The 19,706-nt window shown below is 45.2% G+C and overlaps 1 protein-coding gene across 1 annotated transcript; it reads right to left on the minus strand.

Moving 5' to 3' along the window:
* Positions 1-308: 308 nt before the first annotated feature.
* On the minus strand, positions 309-19,627 carry LOC115309051 (2-iminobutanoate/2-iminopropanoate deaminase-like). The gene is made up of 7 exons (XM_040223670.1): positions 19,607-19,627; positions 19,186-19,268; positions 8,815-8,917; positions 6,419-6,473; positions 2,052-2,120; positions 1,910-1,965; positions 309-419 (listed from the first exon to the last, which is right to left on the minus strand). The coding sequence occupies exons 1-7, from the start codon at positions 19,625-19,627 to the stop codon at positions 309-311; spliced, it is 498 nt and encodes a 165-aa protein (XP_040079604.1).
* Positions 19,628-19,706: the final 79 nt, after the last annotated feature.

Genomic DNA, 19,706 nt, shown 5'->3' on the forward strand with positions numbered 1-19,706 from the left:
TTTTTGCATTTCAGCAGAGGCGCAATATTTGTCAATCTCAGCTTGATATGTTCATACTTTGTCATCCCAGACACAAGTGAATATTGAATATGCGGTCAGAGAAGAAGTCGTATCGAAGACCACTTACTGTTTCAACTTAAACTGCCAATATTTGTATTTCTGGCTGTCGATAAAAAACATATTTCTTGCGAGTGGTGCCCCACACAGAACAGTGTACTTGACAGTGAGAACTTGTTTTCGATCAGAACTCTTCAGGTCAGACATTTTATTCACATTGAAGCGAAAGTACCTGAACTTTTATTGCCGTCTTACTCAAGCATGGCGCCAACTGCCCATGGCTGCAATGACGGGGAGGATGTTATTTTCATCGATTGCATACTTTTCCCGACTGCAATTGCATCCACGATCAAGCGGGAACCCTGCAATAAATATGTCATTACATGTAAAACATTCTTTTAGACAAGCTTCATTGTCAACACGTAGGTGGGTATGCAGAGACTCTAGATATTTTGTTTTCACCTTAAGAAAATTATATCAACCTATATCGAATACATTTCTTAAGTAGCTATATATTTTGCTAAAACACTTAGTGCTGTTTCAAGCTTAAACGTTTTTGCATCATAAAGTACAATGTATGTTCCTACACCTCATTTACGTGCCCAGGTACTGAAAAAAGGTTTAAAAAGAACGGCGTCCTTGCTGAAAGAATATTTCCGACAGGGTTTACTGTCGCGAAAGTCTAAGAAAAGTCTACACTTTACGAAGACTTATAATCTGTTCATAGTGACTATGTTATCTTAAGTTGGTGTTAAATTGTCTGGAAGACATTAATACAGTTGTACATTACCATGTTTTAAGTTTTTGAAGACAGGAAGGGAATGATTTCGAATAAGATCATTTTAATCATATTTGGAGACAACTTTTATTGGCAGTGCTGTCAAAGGTAAGGGCATGCGTGCGGAGTGCCCTCTCCTATTTTGCGCACTGATTAAACCTCTGCGCGCACTCTCGTGCACACCTGAGAAAGGCAAAAAATTATATAAAAATATTCCGACTATATTAAAGAAAAGCTATGAGAGAAAAAACACGTAACATTTTTTTACGTTTTACGAGCCTATTTTACAAGATTGGCAAAAACGAGGAACGGGGGGGTGATACGTCCCTACGGTTTGACTGAGGCAATATGAAGGTATAAGTGTAATTGGGCTATATGCGGAGTACTTATTAGTTTGGGGTTCTAGAACTAAAACAAATTTAGAAAGGTCTGTTATCATGAAAACAAGGCAGTACGCTGGACCTAATATCTTAATCACATAGATCATACTGCTCTGATTTTCTAAAGCACAATTTACTCAACATTAGCAAATTGTTTTATCTAAAACTTTCAATTTATGTACGAAATGACGTAATCAGGAAAAAAACTTTTTGTTAGTTATTCCTTCGGAATAATACTGAGTATAATTTGAGGCATGAATACTACAGAATACCGCCCACGGGAATTATACATTATCATATTTAATACCTCATTTTTTTAATTTTTCAAATATTATGTAAATATTTGAAAATACTTTTTTAGACCACGTAAAAATATACTCTGTCGTGTCCTCATTAATAATTATAGTTTAAAATTTCTTACTACATATAGCCTTATGTTTAGGATTGTCAATTAAATGTATACTGCTCTTCTTCAATGAAGCCACTGTCTCAATATGAAATGTTTTGTGTAAATGTTATGATAATAATAATATTGTGCTGTTTGTTTCTGCCCATGTTTATTTATATTTATTTGTTGCGTATTTTTACTGCTGGCTGCTGCAATGTCAAAAGAATGAACAAACGAACAACTTGAAAAGTACGCCAGCAGATACAGAACTAAAATCTGGGGAAAGTTAAGACAAGTCGAACTTACTTCCGGTACGTATATCGCTTGTACTACCGATCGCGCGGGGTAGTGGTTCTTAAAAACTGAAACGAAGGAAATACATTTTTGTTGAATTGTTCACGATTATTTATAGTGTTAAAGCCATATAAGGACGAGAGATAGAACTTACTCTCTGAGTAGACCTCATTCATCTCTTCGTAGTCGTTCATGTCGGCAAGATACACCGTCACCTTCACCACTGATAGTCCGGAAAGAAAATTAAGTATTATTATTTTCGCTTTTCATGTCAGTGTTTGAGAAACTTTATATGTACCTGTCCTTCAGTAGTCCGTAATTGAAAACTGCTGGTTTTGATAGGTATATAAAGTAAATTATTGCAGGTCATAAAGCTCTTTCATCCTCTTATAGTGCGATTATTATTATTTAAATCTCGTATTTCAGGCACAAATAATATTGCTCTGATCGACGAAGTTTTAATATTACTGCACTGGTCATTTGATTTACGCCACAGTAAGGAAGTACTACTGAAATTCTTGAGAAGTTTACCGAAAAATCAATGATATAACCTAAACCGACTAAAACGTGAACTGTTTGCAGAGGTTCGTCTTTTTTACTTTGAAATGATAAGAGACTTTAGGAAGGACACATTTTATATTCACTAAGCTCTAACTTTAACCAAACTGTATTTCCTTGGAAATGATGGCACCAAAATTGTCAAGAGGTTTGAGGTCACATGGACGGTTGATGCGAGGAACATTACCGATCGCATCTACTTTACTGCCGATTTCACTGTGATCAGTCTAAAATGGCAATCTTGACCTTTTGGGATACCTTCATTATTTTCAGTTTTGCTTTTTGCACTGTCATGGTGGGACATTCAAGAAACGAAACACTACCAGTTTATTTTTTGTGCATGCCAAGCTATACTCTCAGCTGATGCATTTGGACGATTGCCAAACACCTCGTTGAAAAGACGAAAAAAAAAATCCCTGATGTTTTTTTTTGTGTTGAAGCAGTGCGAACTTTTCAAGATAAGCTATAATAGAATCTATAGAGCACGTAACCTGCTGGGCACTGTAAAAATGTTAATTAGATTTCGGGAATCTGAAGATAGTCTTACTCAAAATGGGTTTTAATGAGACGAAAATTACTTTTACGCATTTTTAAAAACATACACAAGGTACACGACACTCAAGAAAGTGCACAAATTTGACCACGTGATACTTCCTGAAAACGCAAAATCCCCCAAAAAGCGGGCGCATATGTCAGACAGAAAAAAAATAGTAAGGAAAAGTTATAGGCTAGAAGGGCCTCCCAAAGAGAACTTTACGTGAGGACAATTGTTCATTGTTTCGAAGTTTACATTTAGAAAACATTTTCACCGAGAAATGAATAGTTTGTATGCTTTTAATGTAGTGAAATATAATCCTCTTCACGTTGGAATAATACACTAATTTCAAGTTAGAAGTGGTTGATATTATTATTATTAAATAATGTAGGCAAACATATGTTATGAATAAAACCAACCATTTTTACTCAATATTAGTAACACCCTGCTCTAATAGCAGTTTTAATGTCCGCATCTTATCCGCAACTGTAGACTTAGTATACGCACCCTAACCACCTCCGCGATGTCCTTAATTTATTGTATTCGCATTCGACCCGTATCCGCATACTTTCTATTCTTCATCTGAACCCCATCCGCAAGTTTCGGAAGAGTATTCAACCCGGTATCCTCGCATTAATATTCCATCATGAAATCATACGTCTGAATGATATTTTATAAGCGGTAAGCATATCGTTGTACATGAACTCTTTGAGTAAGAATATGGGGAAAGTAATTTTATCGTATATTGTTTTATCGTATTCCTATTATAAGCTATCATCCATTCAAAGACACTTCGCGTCACTGAAAAGATTGTCATCATGATTTATTATTCCTTGAAGGCCCAGGGGTATTATTCAAGGAAGTGAACAGCTAAAAAAAAAAACGCAACTATTTATCAACAAAGACACGTTGCAATCTAGTTATATGTTTGAAAAAAATAAGGTAATGGCTGCAGAAAATTTCTTAGTGTCAGATAAGGGAACATTTACGACAGGCAGTGAGTTCCAGTCGTCAATGGCCAATGGTAAAGTAGACATTTGGTGAGTAGCGGTTGACGATGAAATCGGACAGAGTTTACAAGAATGGTCAAGACAAGGGAAACTGCGGTAAGGAGGTGATAAGAAACTTTGTCTGAGATGACTGTTGTAATAAAAGATCCGATGAAGAAGAGAAAGACGAGACACCCTGCGGCGCTGAGAAAAAGTGTCAAGGTTAGCTGATTGGCGAAATCCTGATATGCTTGCGTAAGAGTCGGAATAAATAAAACGGAGGGCTCTGCTTTGAACGGATTCCAGGTTGTCAGTTAGATATGCCTGCCACGGTGATCATATGGTAGGAGCGAATTCTAGCTTAGTTCTGACCAAGGTAGTATAAGCTAGTTGTTTTACTGGGGATGTAGCTTGTCTGAGGTTACGGCGAAGAAATCCGAGAGTGCTGTTAGCATCGGAAATGACAGCTGTTATTTGAGTGGTCCATGACAGGTCAGATGTTAGATTAATTCCTAGATATTTACACGATGAACAAGCAGTTACTGGGATGCTAGAAAGGTGGTAAGATGATGGCAGTATTGAAACCGTCCAGGAAGGTGGTAAGATGATGCAGTATTGAAACCGTCCAAAATATCTGCGATATTCTGTCCAGAAGATGCGCTCACATAAAACAAAATCGTATATATATTTTTTTTTTGCTTAGTAGCACCCACTTCAAGCAGACGCGTATTTTCTAAGCATAAAATGAATAAAGGACATTCTAATATCATTACGTCATTTTATATAGGAAGAACAACATAAAGTAGGAAAGAAAAGGAAATCACTCTCCGCGAAGTACTATATATACGTGGTAAGACCATGCATGTACAGCACTGGCATAATATTACAATATTCAGTAACATCAACACCAATATGTGTCTGCTTTAAACACGACAGCGAACTGCGTTTTTCAAACGACATACTTATCAACAACCATCCAACTGTCGACAAAACGAAAAGCAAAAAAAAAAAAAAAAGGAATACACAAGTGACGTTTTACTTGTCGAGGAGGCTTCCACTGCCCTGTGCCTTCTACGTTTTGAGATTTCTTTGCCCGAAAAACGTTTTCTGCTTCTTTTCCAAAAAAAAAAAAAATAATAATAACGCATTTTTAGGACGATAGATGCCCCTGCATTTTTTTAAACGTTTTCTAGGAACATCGATTTGGCGAAATTGAACGCTCAAGAGCAATCTTTGGTGAGAATCAGGACTTTCTTTGCGTAATAAAGTCCTCTGTCGGATAAACTGGTCGTTGTTTAAATACAGGTACTTGGAACAAAGAAGGGCTATAGACGATAGGGCTCAGTACACGAAAATTGCTAAAGATGTTCTAGGCTGCTATGCCTGTCAGCCTGAGGGGAAGGGACATCTAGGTTTTGCACAAAGAGAAAGAAAATGGTAGGAGACTCCTGAGGGGAAACCTTGCGTATTTTGACCTCTGGCAGTTATATAAGCGCACCGTTCTTGGCATTGGAAAGTGATAAGAAGCGTTTTTTGTGTAGCCAAGGTCTTGTTTTGTGGGCTTTTCAAGTAAAGTAAGGGTTGTACTTGAGTTGCTTGTTATCGCATGTGGTGGTCAGCCCTCGCATGAGTTTGTCAGGGTGGCTGGTTGGTGTGGAAGGGGGGCACCATGAATCAATTGAATCCGAGTTTCCGGCTTTCGGTGACCTAGTGGAGAGGAGGTGTTTCTTTTTCCGTAGTGAGGGTTATTGTTCCGTGTCTCCGGTTACTACGGAAGAATATTCTTTCCTGTTTGCATCTTTTCTCTAAGGGAGCAATTTGCTCCCATGAAACATTCGATTATGTACTTACTTTTGAAGTCAATAAATTAATGCATCACAGATTTATTCACTCTACACTCTGTGGTCTCGCATTTCGCTGGGCAGTCTCGGCCAAAATGTGGATCCGGACCCGCGGATACCCGAACCTGGTCCGTAACCGCACCCCATGGCATCCGCATCCGATATCTACCAAATAGGATTCATATATATCCGCATCCGCCAATTCAGTGTGGATATCCGCGAATGATCCACAGGTAATCAGTGGATATGAAGGGCCCTGGTAATATTATATACTTATTATAGTATAGTCAGTTATAAACTGTATCTTGTATTAACATTGAATGAACAGAGCTTCACTCCAAGAGGGGGGGAAGGGGGGACCGCAGAGGGTCCCTTTTTGCAGTTTCAGTAAATTGGATCCTAATGCATATGCCAGATTTATATCTGACTTAATATTTTGCTACAAAGTTGATGAGCAATAAGAGTGTTTACAAAATAGATGTGAGAGAAAAGGCAACTGGTTCATTTGTAATGTTTTGTTGTGTGCCCTAGAAATCAGACGCCACAAAATGTTTTTGAAATATTCGATTTCACCACCAGTTTGTATCGAAATACTCACCGGTATTCAAATCGTATTCGTACACCTGCAGGAGCCTCCTTATCGCATTCAGTGCCTGAAAATTAAAATAGTATATATGTTGCCAGTTATTATGCGGGACCAATAATATTGTTATAAGTAAAGATTTTTATATACTCAAGCTACACTTTTTATTTCAACCACTACAATTACGGTCAGAACTAAAGTATATAGAAAAATGTTAGTAAATCAGAAGTACTTATTTGAGTCATAACTTTTAGCAACGTGGTTTATTATTTTATGTAAATACGCCACTATTACATAACGTGCATTTGTGAATGTCGTCTACATTTTAACCAGTTCATGTGAGATGTCACAAAAAATGCTATCAAGCAAATGAAGCTCGTATAAGGCTGTAAGCGGACCTTGATATTCACAAGAAACATTTTAAAAGTTTTCTAGCAGATACGTAGAGTTTGCACCTCTTTAGCCATTCTGATGCAAGCTTCACCTCGGACATAAGCATTACTTTATTTGTTTGGCTGTACATCTTGTAACCATCAAAATATTTGCCCTATATTTCGAAAGGCATGTATTGTACGAAAACAACTCGACTTGCAGGGTGATAAGAAGCATTACGACACAAAAGTACACAGTCTTAACCACATCGCATTCATCAAGACACGTGGTATTTGTAACCCTCTATGTCACGCGACCTCCAATGGGTAGGCTGCGAACAAACGAGATATAATTATACCAGTATAAATTTACAACTATAAAAACATGCAATAAAAAGCGAATCTAGCGCGGCTCTAAGCAAAAGGACTTTTTTTTATTTTATTTTTAAAAGTTTTAAGCTGCTAAGGAACTTCTTAAACGCCACGCTCAGTAGGATACAAGTAAGAACGTCGCGTTCTTTGGGGGTGCCTCGTTTCAAAGATTTAGGAAGGGCAGTTTCTAGTTTCTTGTCAAACATTTTGTCTGGGATGCGTAATCCGTTTTCATTCGCGCATAATTTATTTTTGTAGTTTAATGCATATAGCGCCAGTGTCGACCTCTTGGTTTGGAAGCATTTGAACTCTCTGGTTTAAAAGCAATAGACCTACACGTTGTTGACAGACAAAATTGCTTTTGCTAACACCACGTGGGAGCACTGCGCGTGAGCAGGAACCAGATTAGCGTCAAGTGATACGTCTGCTCATGATCCGCGTCGACAGTAGCCCCACTGTAGATGCGTGGTAATGTATATTCACTAATAGTTCACTACTTTTGTCATGTTATAAAACAATTTGCTAAACATACTTAAGGTACATTTGTAGTTTGCTAATACTTCTTTCAATGTATACTTTTAGTACGAATACTTTAGGTGGCAAAAATGGCCTAAGAGCGAATTTCCGCGGAAATTCGTCATCGACGACTCTCACCAATCAACATCCAATCTGCATTTGCTGCGTTGTTGACGTCACTTCCTTCTCCCTAGTCGCCGTGGGAGTCCAGAATGCGCAACATAAGACCCCTGGACTTAAGTACTCAAAATATACTTCAAATGTACTCTCGGGTCCAGGAGAGTACAAAAACTAGTACGCCAAATCTGTCACGTTTTTCACCAAGCGATTCCTATCGGCTCCTTGAACGGACGTCACATCACATACGTTTGACTACCATATAAAAGGAGGAGAGGGAAGCTGCTTTTGTAAAGATTCTGAGTGACAGGTTACTCTTCTATAACCTTCTGGGAGGAGAATAGCGACGTCTGTGAATATCCATGAGGCACAAAGGAGGATCATCCTGTTAAGGGGAGAGCTCCTTCTTCCCCTTTTCTCTAAAGGTCACCGGAGCGCTCTTTCAATGACGTCACGTGCAAGCCATGTATTACAAGTCAAGAAGGTGGGAAAAGCTGCTTTCACAAGCGTGATGCGCCCGTTTAAATTCATCCGCAGTCAAAAGAATAGTTAACTGAAAACGCCCTTCGTTCCACTTCAATGAATAGATATCGGCTAAAGAGTGATGCCAGCTTGTCTCCGACCCCCCCTTTTTAAGAAAGCGACCTTTGTATTCATCGGAGAGGGAACCGAGCCCCTGAAAGTGACCTTTGTATTCATCGGAGGGGGAACCTAACCCCCCAAAGTCGTATTTGTTTCCATCGGAGGGGGAAAACTCTAATCTCCCTCTCGTGGCTTCCACAACGCTAAGTCAAAGTCGGAAGTCAAAGCAAATATTTACAGGTAAGCAAAGCCCTCTCCCGCGTTGGTCACTACGTCACGGAAACGATGGGACGCTATTGAATGCGGAGGTGGCGGAGGGATGTATGAATCCCTTTGAGGGGAATTTGCCGCTACCTTCTTTACCTGTAACTTTCTATAGGTCAAGTGTGATAACAAAAATTGCTTGACAAAAAAAAAAAAAGAAAGACAGGATTATTGCATTATCAAACTTACTTGTCGAGTTTCCGGACCTATTCCCCCTGGAACCAGGCCATCGAGGGGATCGCCACCCGTCCTGCCGCTCACGTAAGTGGTGTTCCCCACGCGAACGCCGGCGCTAACCACAGAGAAAAGAGAGATGTGATCGCGAAGGAACTTCAATATAGGTATAATGTAGAGTAAAACGAGATAACTGTTTAACGAGGACTATTTAAGTTTAGGAACAAAGCTAACAAGGCGGACCGAAGGACATGTTCCCTTTACGAGCACCGGACGAAGACTCCCTTTCGGTGAGTCGTCTTCACGTAGGCGAGGGAGAATACATTAAAGGCCAGTGAAAAGGGAAAAAATTTTTTTTAACAGTCTGGTTGAGACCGCGAGTCAAAAAATTAATTTTACGCGAAAAAAAGAAAGTGAGAGCAATATTGACGGAGCGAGATTTATTCTAGTTGCCTCTGAATTATGTGCGCAAGGCCCATGACGTCAGGGAATGGTCCTACACTCTTTCCACCACAACGAGATGGTCATAGACTCTCTACACATTGACGTAATGGCCACAACTTCCCTGCTCCACGAGCCTGAAACGCCAATGGAAAACAAGTGGAAAGGAGGTGACTACCCACTACATTGCGTCTCGCGCCGTCAATATTGCTATACATTTTTTTTTTCGCTTAAAACTTCTATTTCGACACGCGTGTCCAAACCGGGCTGTCTAAAAAAATGTGTTTCTATCTTTTTAGTGGCCTTTTAAGAAGTCTGGCTCTTTAGCCGACGGTACCCCGACGGTACCCCTGCGGCCGCCGTCCGCTTGCGCTGTCTACGTCGCAGGACCGTCCGCGTCAGGGGCTTGTCTACTCGGGCCGCCACAGCACTCCCTTCCGAGTGAGCAGGCGAACGCTGTGCCTCATTGAGGACGAGCCGATCCGGCCAGCGAACTCTGCGGCCGTAACGCGTCGTTCGTCCCGGAAGGGGATTCCGAGCGTCTGTAGGAGGGCCTTGCTTGCCCCGGGGGTCCGGCGCAGCTGCAAGTCTGGGAGCGAGGAAGTTAGAAGGCTAGGGTGTTTCGTTGTGGTTGTCTCCTACGACATTTATGGCAGGTTCCGTCGTTGTAGGCCTGGGGAGAGGGGGGGCTTGAGACGGTCCATCTAAATCACCTTGCCTCGGCCTCTCATCCGGAGTGTGAGGTGTTTTGGTCCGCATTTCAGCACGCAGAAATGACCGTCGTACAGGGCCTGGAGCGTACGCTGGATGTGACTGTGCCTGACAAAACATGCGTGCAATGTGTCAGGTTTCGGCATCATGAAGGCGGCGGCCTTTGATGTCCTGGTGGCCGTTGGTCAAAGGCTGTCCATCATTGCCCGCAGTCGGTCGACGTAGTTTGTTGGATCTAGCGGTCGGTCTTTCACTTGCTCAAAAAACTGCCCAGGTAGCCTGAGATATGCTCCGTAAACAAGCTCCGCACTAGTGCACTCGAGTTCGGACTTGTAGGCCTAGCGGATGCCGAGGAGAACTAGCGGTAGCGTCTCTGTCCAGTGGGTGCTGTCACCGTGGGCCGTGAGGGCGGACTTCAAGTGGCGATGGAGTTGCTGGACGAGACCGTTGGCTGAAGGGTGGTACGCCGCGGTGTGCAGGTGCGTCTTGCCGTGGAGTTACGTCAGGCCTGATAACTTTCGTGGTCAGCAGGCGCTGGGTAGCCCTGATTCCCGGATGGGAGAGCCTGGGAAGTGCGCCGAACACCTTGCGTCGATAAGGTTCGGGAACGTAGGGTCGAGGCGTTCCGGTGAAGATGTCGCACAGAAACTCTGTGTCCCACATTGGTAGTACGACCATCCGGAACTCGAGTCTACTAGGCGCGTCATGCAGGTTCTGTAACCTACTGTCCCTCTGCTGACCAGTCGCCTGTTCTGGCAGCAGCTAGCGCCACGCACCGGGCGGCCGCCTCGTGAGACTGCGTGCAGCAGGCACGACACAGTTGTAATGCCGGCAGGACGATCTCGGCGGCGGGCTACGCTGGCTCGTTCCTTTTGTATGTATATTTGTGTGTATATAAACCTGTAACAACTCGCGACGAGGAGAAACGCAGGTGAACGGTCTTGTTCCGTACCGGGAGAGACGACGTAGCGCCGGCGCCATGCCGAAGTTGGAAGCATTTACTGGAGAGGTTGGGGACGCGTTGCAAAAGTACGTTGAAATTTTTCAGCAGCACCTCAGCGCTCACAGCGTTCCGGTGGACAAACAGCGTGCAGTATTCCTGAATTCGTGCGGAAGACCGATGTATTCCCTGCGCCCAAGGTTGGCGGCATTCAGACGCGCAAGTGAAGTTCCACTTAGCAAACGTTCACCGCTGCTTACGGATCGTTATGCACCAAGACCGTCCGCGATTGTCCAACGCTACCACTTCTATTGCCGGACGCATAACGAAAGTCAAGCCTTTAAGGATTTCATTGTCGAGCTGCGTAAGCTGGTGTATACATGTGAGCTCAGTCGGGAGCTAGACGACAATCTTAAAGACAGATTCCTCCACGGCATTCGGCGCGACCTCATGAGAAGACGCCTTTTGAATGAGCCCGAATCGACACTGGACCGAGTCGTCCAGATTGTTTTGAAAATGGAGGCAGTGGCTAAGGGAGGGGAACTGATGACTGGCCAGGTGGAAGGGACTGCTCTGTATCTAGTGTAAAGTTCCAGGGAGGCGGCCAACGATGTCATCGTTGCGGTGGGCGGCATCATGAGTCTGCGTGCAGATTCCGAAGGCTACAGTGCCTTTCTTGCCATAAGAAAAGACATGCGGCAAGGAACTGTCCGTACGAGCAAAAAACAAAGAATTCGGAAGACACGACGGTCACTGGCAGACAGCATGCCGTCGAATGGGTGGGAAGCAATGCCTGACGAACCGTGATGCCGGTGGAGACAGCGTCCGGCGACGAGTCCGGAGGGACAGACGTCGACAGCTTGTGGTTACTGGAACACGGGTCGGCGGGGAATACTGCTGTCGTGGTGTAAACCGAAGCCGTGAACGTTCTGGAACCACGGGTACCGCTTTTGTGTGCTGCGGTGACGGTTGAGGGTCAGATGGTGCATATGGAAGCTAACACGGTGGCCGTCTACTCGCTCATGGATGAGTTGGAGTTCAAAAGGCGCTTCCCGGCAGTGACTCTTCAACATTCCGACGTCAAATTGCGAGTGTACTTTGGACAACTGGGGGTGGTTGCCGGGAAGGCTACGGTGGCTGCCAAGTTAGCAGAAAGGCACGCTGAGTTGCCTTTGTTCATGGTAAGTGGAGTGTCCCGGGTCCTTCTTGGGAGGAACTGGACGAGTGCTTTCGGCATGCCGCTCGACAGTCTGCTATACGTCCACCGCGTCGACAGTGCGGAGGATTGGGTCGGAAAATTCCCAGAAATGTTTGCGGATGGTCTGGGTGCCCTTCGTAATTCCAAGGCCAAGATAAGGGTGCTTCAAGACGCCAGACCAAGGTTGTTTAGGCCAAGACCGGTGTTGTTCGCAGTTCAGGATCTGGTGGCGCAAGAGCTCCAGCGGTTGCAGCGTGAATGCATCCTGAGTCGGGTGCGCAAGTCGAAGTGGGCAACACCGCTGGTTTCAGTTCTGAAGAAGGATGGAAAGATTTGGCTGTGTGGAGACTTCAAGGTTACCGTGAACCAGGCGGCAGACATAGAGACGTACCCAGTGCCGCGGGTGGCAAAAATCTGGACCAAGTTGGCGGGAGGGGGTGAAGTTCTCGAAATTAGATCTCCGGGATGCCTACAAACAATAGAATTAGATAAAGCATTAAAGGAGTATGTAACTATCAACACCCAGCGCGGACTTTTCCGGTACAACCGGCTTCCGTTTGGTGTGGCTTCGGCGCCTGCAGTGTTTCAACGGGAGGTGGAAAACCTGTTGCAAGGTTGTCACAAGGTGGTCGTCTATTTTCATGATATTCAGTGACGGGCGTGACAGAGGAAGAACATTGCCGTGACCTAGAAATATTGCGGCCTATGAGCAGCGCAAGACTGAATCTGAAGCGGCTAAAGTTCACCTTTGGGGCGTTGAGCGCCGAGTACCTGGGTTACGTTATCGACAAGGTCGGCCTGCATCCCACACCTCAGAAGGTCGAGGCCATTGCCCAAGCAGCTCAGCCAACTGATGTATGTGAACTACAAAGTTACTTGGATGTTCTTAACTTCTTTCGACGTTTTTTTGCCTAACTTGTTATATGTGCGGCATCCGCTGCACCACTTACTCAATAAAATAACATCTAGGAAGTGGAGTCGTGATCAAACGGCAGAATTTGAATCCAGTAAGAAGTTGCTAACGCCTGCTGATGTGTCGATTTATTACAATGCCAAGTTGCCGTTGTTACTATGTTGCGATCCGTCGCCGTACGGCATTGGAGCTGTGTTGGCCAATCGAATGCCAAATGATGCAGAGCGACCTGTGACGTTTGCTTCAAGGAGATTAACAGCAGCAGAAACGAACTATAGACAGTTGGACAATGAGGCTCAGGCCGTGATGTCCGGGGTGCTGAAATTTCACAATACGTCCGGGGAAGGTTATTTGAAGTGTATACATACCACAAGCCATTGTTGGGTTTGATTGGGCCCCTTTGCCGCATTCCGCTGCAGACTTCACCGCAGGTGCTGCGGTCGGCGTTGACACTGAGTGGCTACAATTACCAAGCTGTCCTACAGGCCAGGTGCCAGTTTGGGTAATGCAGATGCCCTGAGTCGACTGCCACTACCAGTCAAAGCGTTGGAGGAGTCGAGAGTCCTCGATGTATTCATGCTCGGGAGGCATACCCAACGGTTCTGTTTGTCGCACTCGTGGAGGCGGCGACTGGTCAAGACCTAGTGCTGGCTCCACCATCCGGAGCATAGTGGCGGCCATTTTTTAACCGCATGGTGGAATTCTCGGTGATGGAAGGCTGTGAGCTACAGAGGAGCCGTGTGGTGGTTCCAGCGTCGCTGCGAGCGGCAGTGCTGGATCTGTTACACGGGGGTCGCCCTGGGGTGGAGAAGATGAAGCTGGTGGGCCGAAGTCACGTGTGATGGCCGCCATCAGTGATGACATTGCGACCAGAGCGGGCACATGTACGGTCTGCCAAGTGCAACGAAAGGCTCCACTTGAAGTGCAGCAGACGCCGTGGGCATTCTCGGAGCGTCCGTGGCCACGCCTCCATGTGGATTTCGGGGAACCTTTTCAAGGTGTCTACCTCTTGTTGGTGGACGCGTTCTCCAAGTAGGTAAAAAGAGTCCGCGTGCCGTCACCGTCGGCAGAGGCTACGTTGAAATGCTTGAGGTCCATCTTCGCAAGTTATAGGTTGCCGGATGCGATCGTGAGTGATAATGGTCCAGCATTCACAACCGCACAATGCAAGTTGCCGAACAATACAATTGCCGAACAATACAATTGCCGAACACCTTGCGTCAATAAGGTTCGGGTACGTAGGGTCGAGGCGTTCCGGTGGAGGTGCCGCACATAAGCTCCGTGTCGCACATTGGTAGTGCGACTATCCGGAGCTCGAGTGTACTTGGCCCGTCATGCAGGTTCTGCAACTAGCTGTCCGTCTGCTGAGCAGTCGCCATTTCCGTGAAGTCGACTACTGCAGAGGATTCTAGTTCGCAAATATTTTTCTGAGAGAGTGCCTCAGCAACAACGTTGTCGCGACCTCGGATATGGTGAACGTCGGATATAAATTCCGCAACGCAGGACATCTGAAGTAGCTCCCGTTGGTAACGAGTTCCACCATCCGGCTGCGAGTGGCGGAAGGTCTGCTCAAGTGGTTAGTGGTCGGTCATTATGGCGAAGTAGCGACCTTCCCCGAAATGGCGGAAATTCCTTACTGCCAAGTACACTGCCAACAGTTCTCGACCGAAGGCACTGTAACTAGGGCTGGGTCTTTTATCGAATAACCTGCCGATTAATCTACTATTGCTTTAATCGCGACTAATTTGTTTTAACCGGTTAATTGGTTAAATTTTGACTAACAAAATAAATTAAGCTTGAAATAATACTCTTATTACGCAGGTGCAGACGAGTATACCTGTATGAAGTGAAACCTTCAGGTGGAATATTGAACTAAGTAAACGGTAGGGTCGAGATTTGTAACTTGAAACAAGGGGAGAGGGTTAGATGCGTCCCGCCTCATCAGAAACCGCGCGAATTTCCATTTAGCTCAGCAGAGACTATTGTGAACAATCGAAGGAGCGCGATAATTTGGGAGGATGTCAACAAACCTCCTTGCTTTTGCGGCTGACGTAATAACTTGCGAGTGTGGGTGTCCTTTGACTGTTCTCAAAGAAACACCTCAATTCATTTTTAAAAAAATTGCACATTGCCTCGTTTATCATAATTCAGCAATGGCAAAAAAAGAAAACTTTAAAAACATTATGCATGAAAATGAGCGAACGATTAAGCGATTAATTAATCGACTAAACGGTATCGATTAATTTGTTTAAATCGTTTAATTGACGCCCAGCGCTAAGTGTAACGTTGCTCGGTTGATGACAGCTAGCGTGAGAAGAACGACAACGGTGAGGATACCTATCGACCACCACCTATAGCACCACACCCACCGAGGTGGCTGAGGCGTCAGTCACCAGGGTAAGCGACGCGTTTTCGTTCGGGTGTGCCAGCTTTGTGCACTCTACAAGGAGCTCTGTGGCGCGGTGAAATGCCTAACGGGCAGGATAGTCCCACTGAAGTTCTGCGGTTTCGCTGTGCTTTTCTTTCAACAAGCGCGTCTGTGGTTGACGTTTCTCGGTGCAGTTGGGTAAAAGCGGCGGTATAAATTAAGCATTCCCAAAAACTCACGTCGTGGTTTTTTTATTGACGGGCTGGGGGAATTCGTGTATTGCCTGCACTTTGATGTCAAGACGGCGAATACCCTATGCGTTGACTTTGTGTCAGAGGAAGTCCAGTTAATCCTTGCCGATCACACACTTGCTGACATTGACGACGATGCCGTAGTCCGTCAGGTGAGCGAAGAACGTACGCAGAAGTTGTTCGTGATCTTCGACGGAGCCGCTTGCAACGAGGATGTCGTCGATATAGGCGTAGCAAAACGGCACACCGCGCAGCACCTGGTCGTCGAAACGCAGAAACGTCTGGACAGCATTTTTGAGTCCAAATGGCATTCTGACGGAATCAAAGAAACTGAATATTGTTGTGACCGGGGTCTTCTCGATTTTAGCCTGTTCAACTGGAATTTGGTAGTACGCCCGGACCACATCAATTTTGGAAAGGATCGTGGGGCCGTTGAGCGTCGTGAAATAATGAATGTGAGGCACTGGATGGCGGTCGGCTGTCGTGATTCGGTTGAGAGCCCGGTATTCCCCACATGTTCGCCAGTCTTCAGGTGTTACTTGTTGGACCATGTGCAATGGCGATGACCATGGACTCTCGGACGGGGGGATGATTACGAGGTGAAGCATATTCTCGAACTATTGACGAGCGATCAGCAGTTTGTGCGGGGGGGGGGGGGGGGGGGGGGAGCCGCCGTGGTCTTGTGTGCACTGGAGGTCCTGATGTTTCGATATGGTGCATGACGTTACGTCGCACGGGAACCTCAGTGTTGCAGGCGAGGGTGATGTCGAGATACTCTTTGAGGATGTTAGAAAAACGGTAGGTACCGTTCTGTGGAATGTCAGCGAGGCAGAGCAGTAACGTTCTGGATGCCTTCTCGATACGGAGAGATGCGTTGATGTGTCTAGGAGGCGTTTGCGGCGAACGTGCACCGATAATCCAAAGCTCCGGAGAAAAAGGGCGCCGAGGATGGTATATTGAGTCCCGGCAACATAGAGAATGCGACGAAAGATAAGGTCGGAGTCCAAGGTCGACGGTCTGGGGTCGTTCTCCAAAAACAGGGATGGAGCTTCCGTACACTGCTTGTGAGAGTGCGCAAGGTGTTTGACGACGCTCGCTGGGGGCTGCAGAAAGACTGACGTCGGCTCCAGTGTCGACCAATATACTAGAGGCCAGTTGGCTTGTCACTGACGAAGAAAAGCCGTCACCCCGTTTGTTCCGCACTGTTCGCCGACTTTAGTGCAAAGGCATCCCATTTCCCGCTCCCGCTGTGCAAGGTGGTCCGCACCAATTTTCTTGGCCCCCAATGTGTAATGGTACCAGCATACGTTGGTCGAAGATGACCGGGAGTGAGACCGGCTGCGGTAGCCAGAACTGTGTTACGGAGATCTACAGTGTTAGGTTTGGAGCGCAGTAATGGCCTTTGTCAGGTTCCGGATTTCCGATTGGACCGTGCAGAATTCGGCGCTGGACGGGGAAGCAGAGCTTGCACTCACAGTCGCCTGTTGTGGCTGGGGAAGAGCCTGGATGCTGGAGACCGTGGATGACGCCACCTCGTGCACCTTGTCCGCGAGAGCTATACGAGGTCGTGGAGTGGAACGTCACCCCCCGACGTCAAAACCATGGGTACGTTGGCGGGGACGCGCTGCAGAGCAGCTGGCGCAGGATGGAGCCGTCCACGTTTGTGGCCTTTTATCCGAGCAGCTGAGTTATGCGACGAAGCATCTGGGAAGGTATCCTGTATCCAAGATCTTGGGCCGTCAGGAGTTGTGGGAGACGTTCCTGTTCTGACGCCGAAATGCGGCGTACAAGTTCGAGGTTCAGTTTGCCGAACGGGTTGCCATCGGTAGAAGTCAGGATGGGGTCCCAGACTTCAGGTGCCTCAGTTGGTGACAGCGCAGCGATGACGTGATGAAACTTCGTCATTTGTGCCGTAATTTTTCGGGTGCTCAGCTTGGCCTCCACTTGGGCAAACCATAGCGCAGGGTTAGCGGCCAAAACGGTCGGAGTTTCAGAGCCAGTGATGGCACGGAAGATGGTTGCTGCTGCTGTTCCTGCAGCCCCGATGTTTGGGCGTGGTCGTTACTGTTAGCCATGGTGCTCGTCAAGAAAAAGTCGTTTGAAAAATACAGGGTCACCAATTGTAGTCGACAAGGAACCTCAATGTGGTATTGGATCAAGAAATCGGAGTACGACCTTCGTGCTTTGGGTAATAAAACAAAAGAATTAGAAATTGATATTTGCTGCTGATTTTGTAAATAAGCCAACGAAGATATTACAATGAGACTTCTAACTAGTCTTTTTATTAGGTGGTGCATTTAGCATTGAAAATTTGGTAAATCTATGCATCTGGCAAAAAGAAAAGGATGCTTTAGTTTTATTTTCAATGAAACAAACTGCGTCGTTGATAGATGACTCCACATAAGCTCGGATCTTCTGGATCTTTTTCAAAGTGTTCATATCGAACAAGCTTTCAAGTTATAGTCTTATGTAGGGCCATCTGTAAACAAAATTTTTTTCCAAAAGCCGGGATTCATAATTAAAAAGAAATACCTCCGACTTGCATAACAATACCAACAATGTATAAGTAGACGTTTCGTCTCCTATGCGCGAGATATCATCAGTGCAGCCTAGGAACACCCGACTAGCTACAAGCAACCAAACGCTTGCTTCTTCCTTAGGCCTGCAACGAAGAGCTAAATGCATCACACTGTGATTCAGGCACTCACGATTGAAGTGTTGATGACATTCCATGCGGATAATCTTGGTTGCCTGGTTGAGGTACTCTCTCAGTTGTCCCAGGGTAGCGATGCTGTACACAGTACGAATAAGTGCACAAATGTTCCAAAAGCAGGGGTGCACGTTCGCCGCAAGCACCTCCTAGACACAACAATGTATCTCTCCGTTTCTGGAATCATGGTGTATTCGCAGTGACCCATCCGCCTGTAATTCTAACCGCGGCCTCCTCCCCGACGTCTACACTGACATCCTGAAATAACGTTTCATTTAACTTCACATCTACGACGGACGAAAAAAAGTTGCAACGAGAGCCGACGATGTCTCTTGACGATGATGATGCCTCCCGTATGCCATGGACGAAAAAGTCGGCAGAACCAGCGCTACGGGTGAAGAGAGGGAAGAAGCAAGCTTTTGCTTGCTGGTAGCTAGTCGGGCGTTCCTAGGCTGCACTGATGATGTCTCCCGCATAGGAGATGAAACGTCTACTTATAAATTGTTGGTATTGTTATGCTAGTCGGAGGTATTTGTTATCAATTAACGCCATCTGTAAGTAACAGAGCCAACCAGATGGTTTGGTGCCGATTTTGTCGCTTTGCATAAAAATAATATATTTTATTTTATTCTTTTTCTCCAGAAACCTACACTCACAAAGCAAAATTACGCTAAATACACCTTTCCTAAAAGCTTTATATTACCTTAATCTTTGATTTATTTTTACGACTCCTAATTTTGATAGAACAGCGCTTGAGTACGCTCTTATGCAGTGTTTGAATGTATATGAATAGATCATTTTCAGTATCTTTTTGACTTGTCATAGATATAGGGGTGTCATGAACAGTGACTCACCTGTAAGGACTATCTGTCACAGGGCAGGCACTTAGAATCTCAAGGGTAGTCTGCGGCGCCGTCCCCAATGCGCCACCGACGACCTGTCATGAGATGTGCAATAATACTCTTGATAACAGATGAATTACAAATTAGGATGGTGATTGACAGTGTTTCCGTGTTGTCACTCTCCTCGCAATCTAATCTACTACAATACTTGCACGTCGTTTATATTTATTTCGGAAATAAAGACATCATGATAACTAAAATTAGCTGCATAGGCGGTTTGTTGTACCAACGATTAAGAACACAGACTCAAATCAAAGAAATGACCCTTTATGGAGAATATCATTGACCACACGAATATCAGAGTGTAACTGAAAAGGGATAATCAATAAATTTGCCTCCACTAGGCTAGCTATAAATATCTGCCGATTCTCACGGATTTCAAGACAGTAAACATTTAAGAGAAATCCCTCTGAAAGAAATCTGTTTCAATAAAATAATCCGCCAAAAAGAAAACAACGTGCGCGAGTTCGACC

The sequence above is a fragment of the Ixodes scapularis genome, unplaced genomic scaffold (genome assembly GCF_016920785.2).
Source record: "Ixodes scapularis isolate PalLabHiFi unplaced genomic scaffold, ASM1692078v2 PGA_scaffold1__304_contigs__length_218370807, whole genome shotgun sequence".
In the NCBI taxonomy this organism is placed as follows: Eukaryota; Metazoa; Arthropoda; class Arachnida; order Ixodida; family Ixodidae; genus Ixodes; species Ixodes scapularis.

What these genes read in the sequence shown, in the direction of transcription:
- LOC115309051 (XM_040223670.1), bottom strand. Translation starts at nt 19,627, where the DNA reads ATGTTTACTGTCTTGAAATCC. An exon ending in TAGGTCCGGAAACTCGACAA is followed by an intron (nt 6,474 to 8,814) that starts GTAAGTTTGATA and finishes TTTAATTTTCAG; the next exon opens with GCACTGAATGCGATAAGGAG. An exon ending in AAGCGATATACGTACCGGAA is followed by an intron (nt 420 to 1,909) that starts GTAAGTTCGACT and finishes TATTTATTGCAG; the next exon opens with GGTTCCCGCTTGATCGTGGA.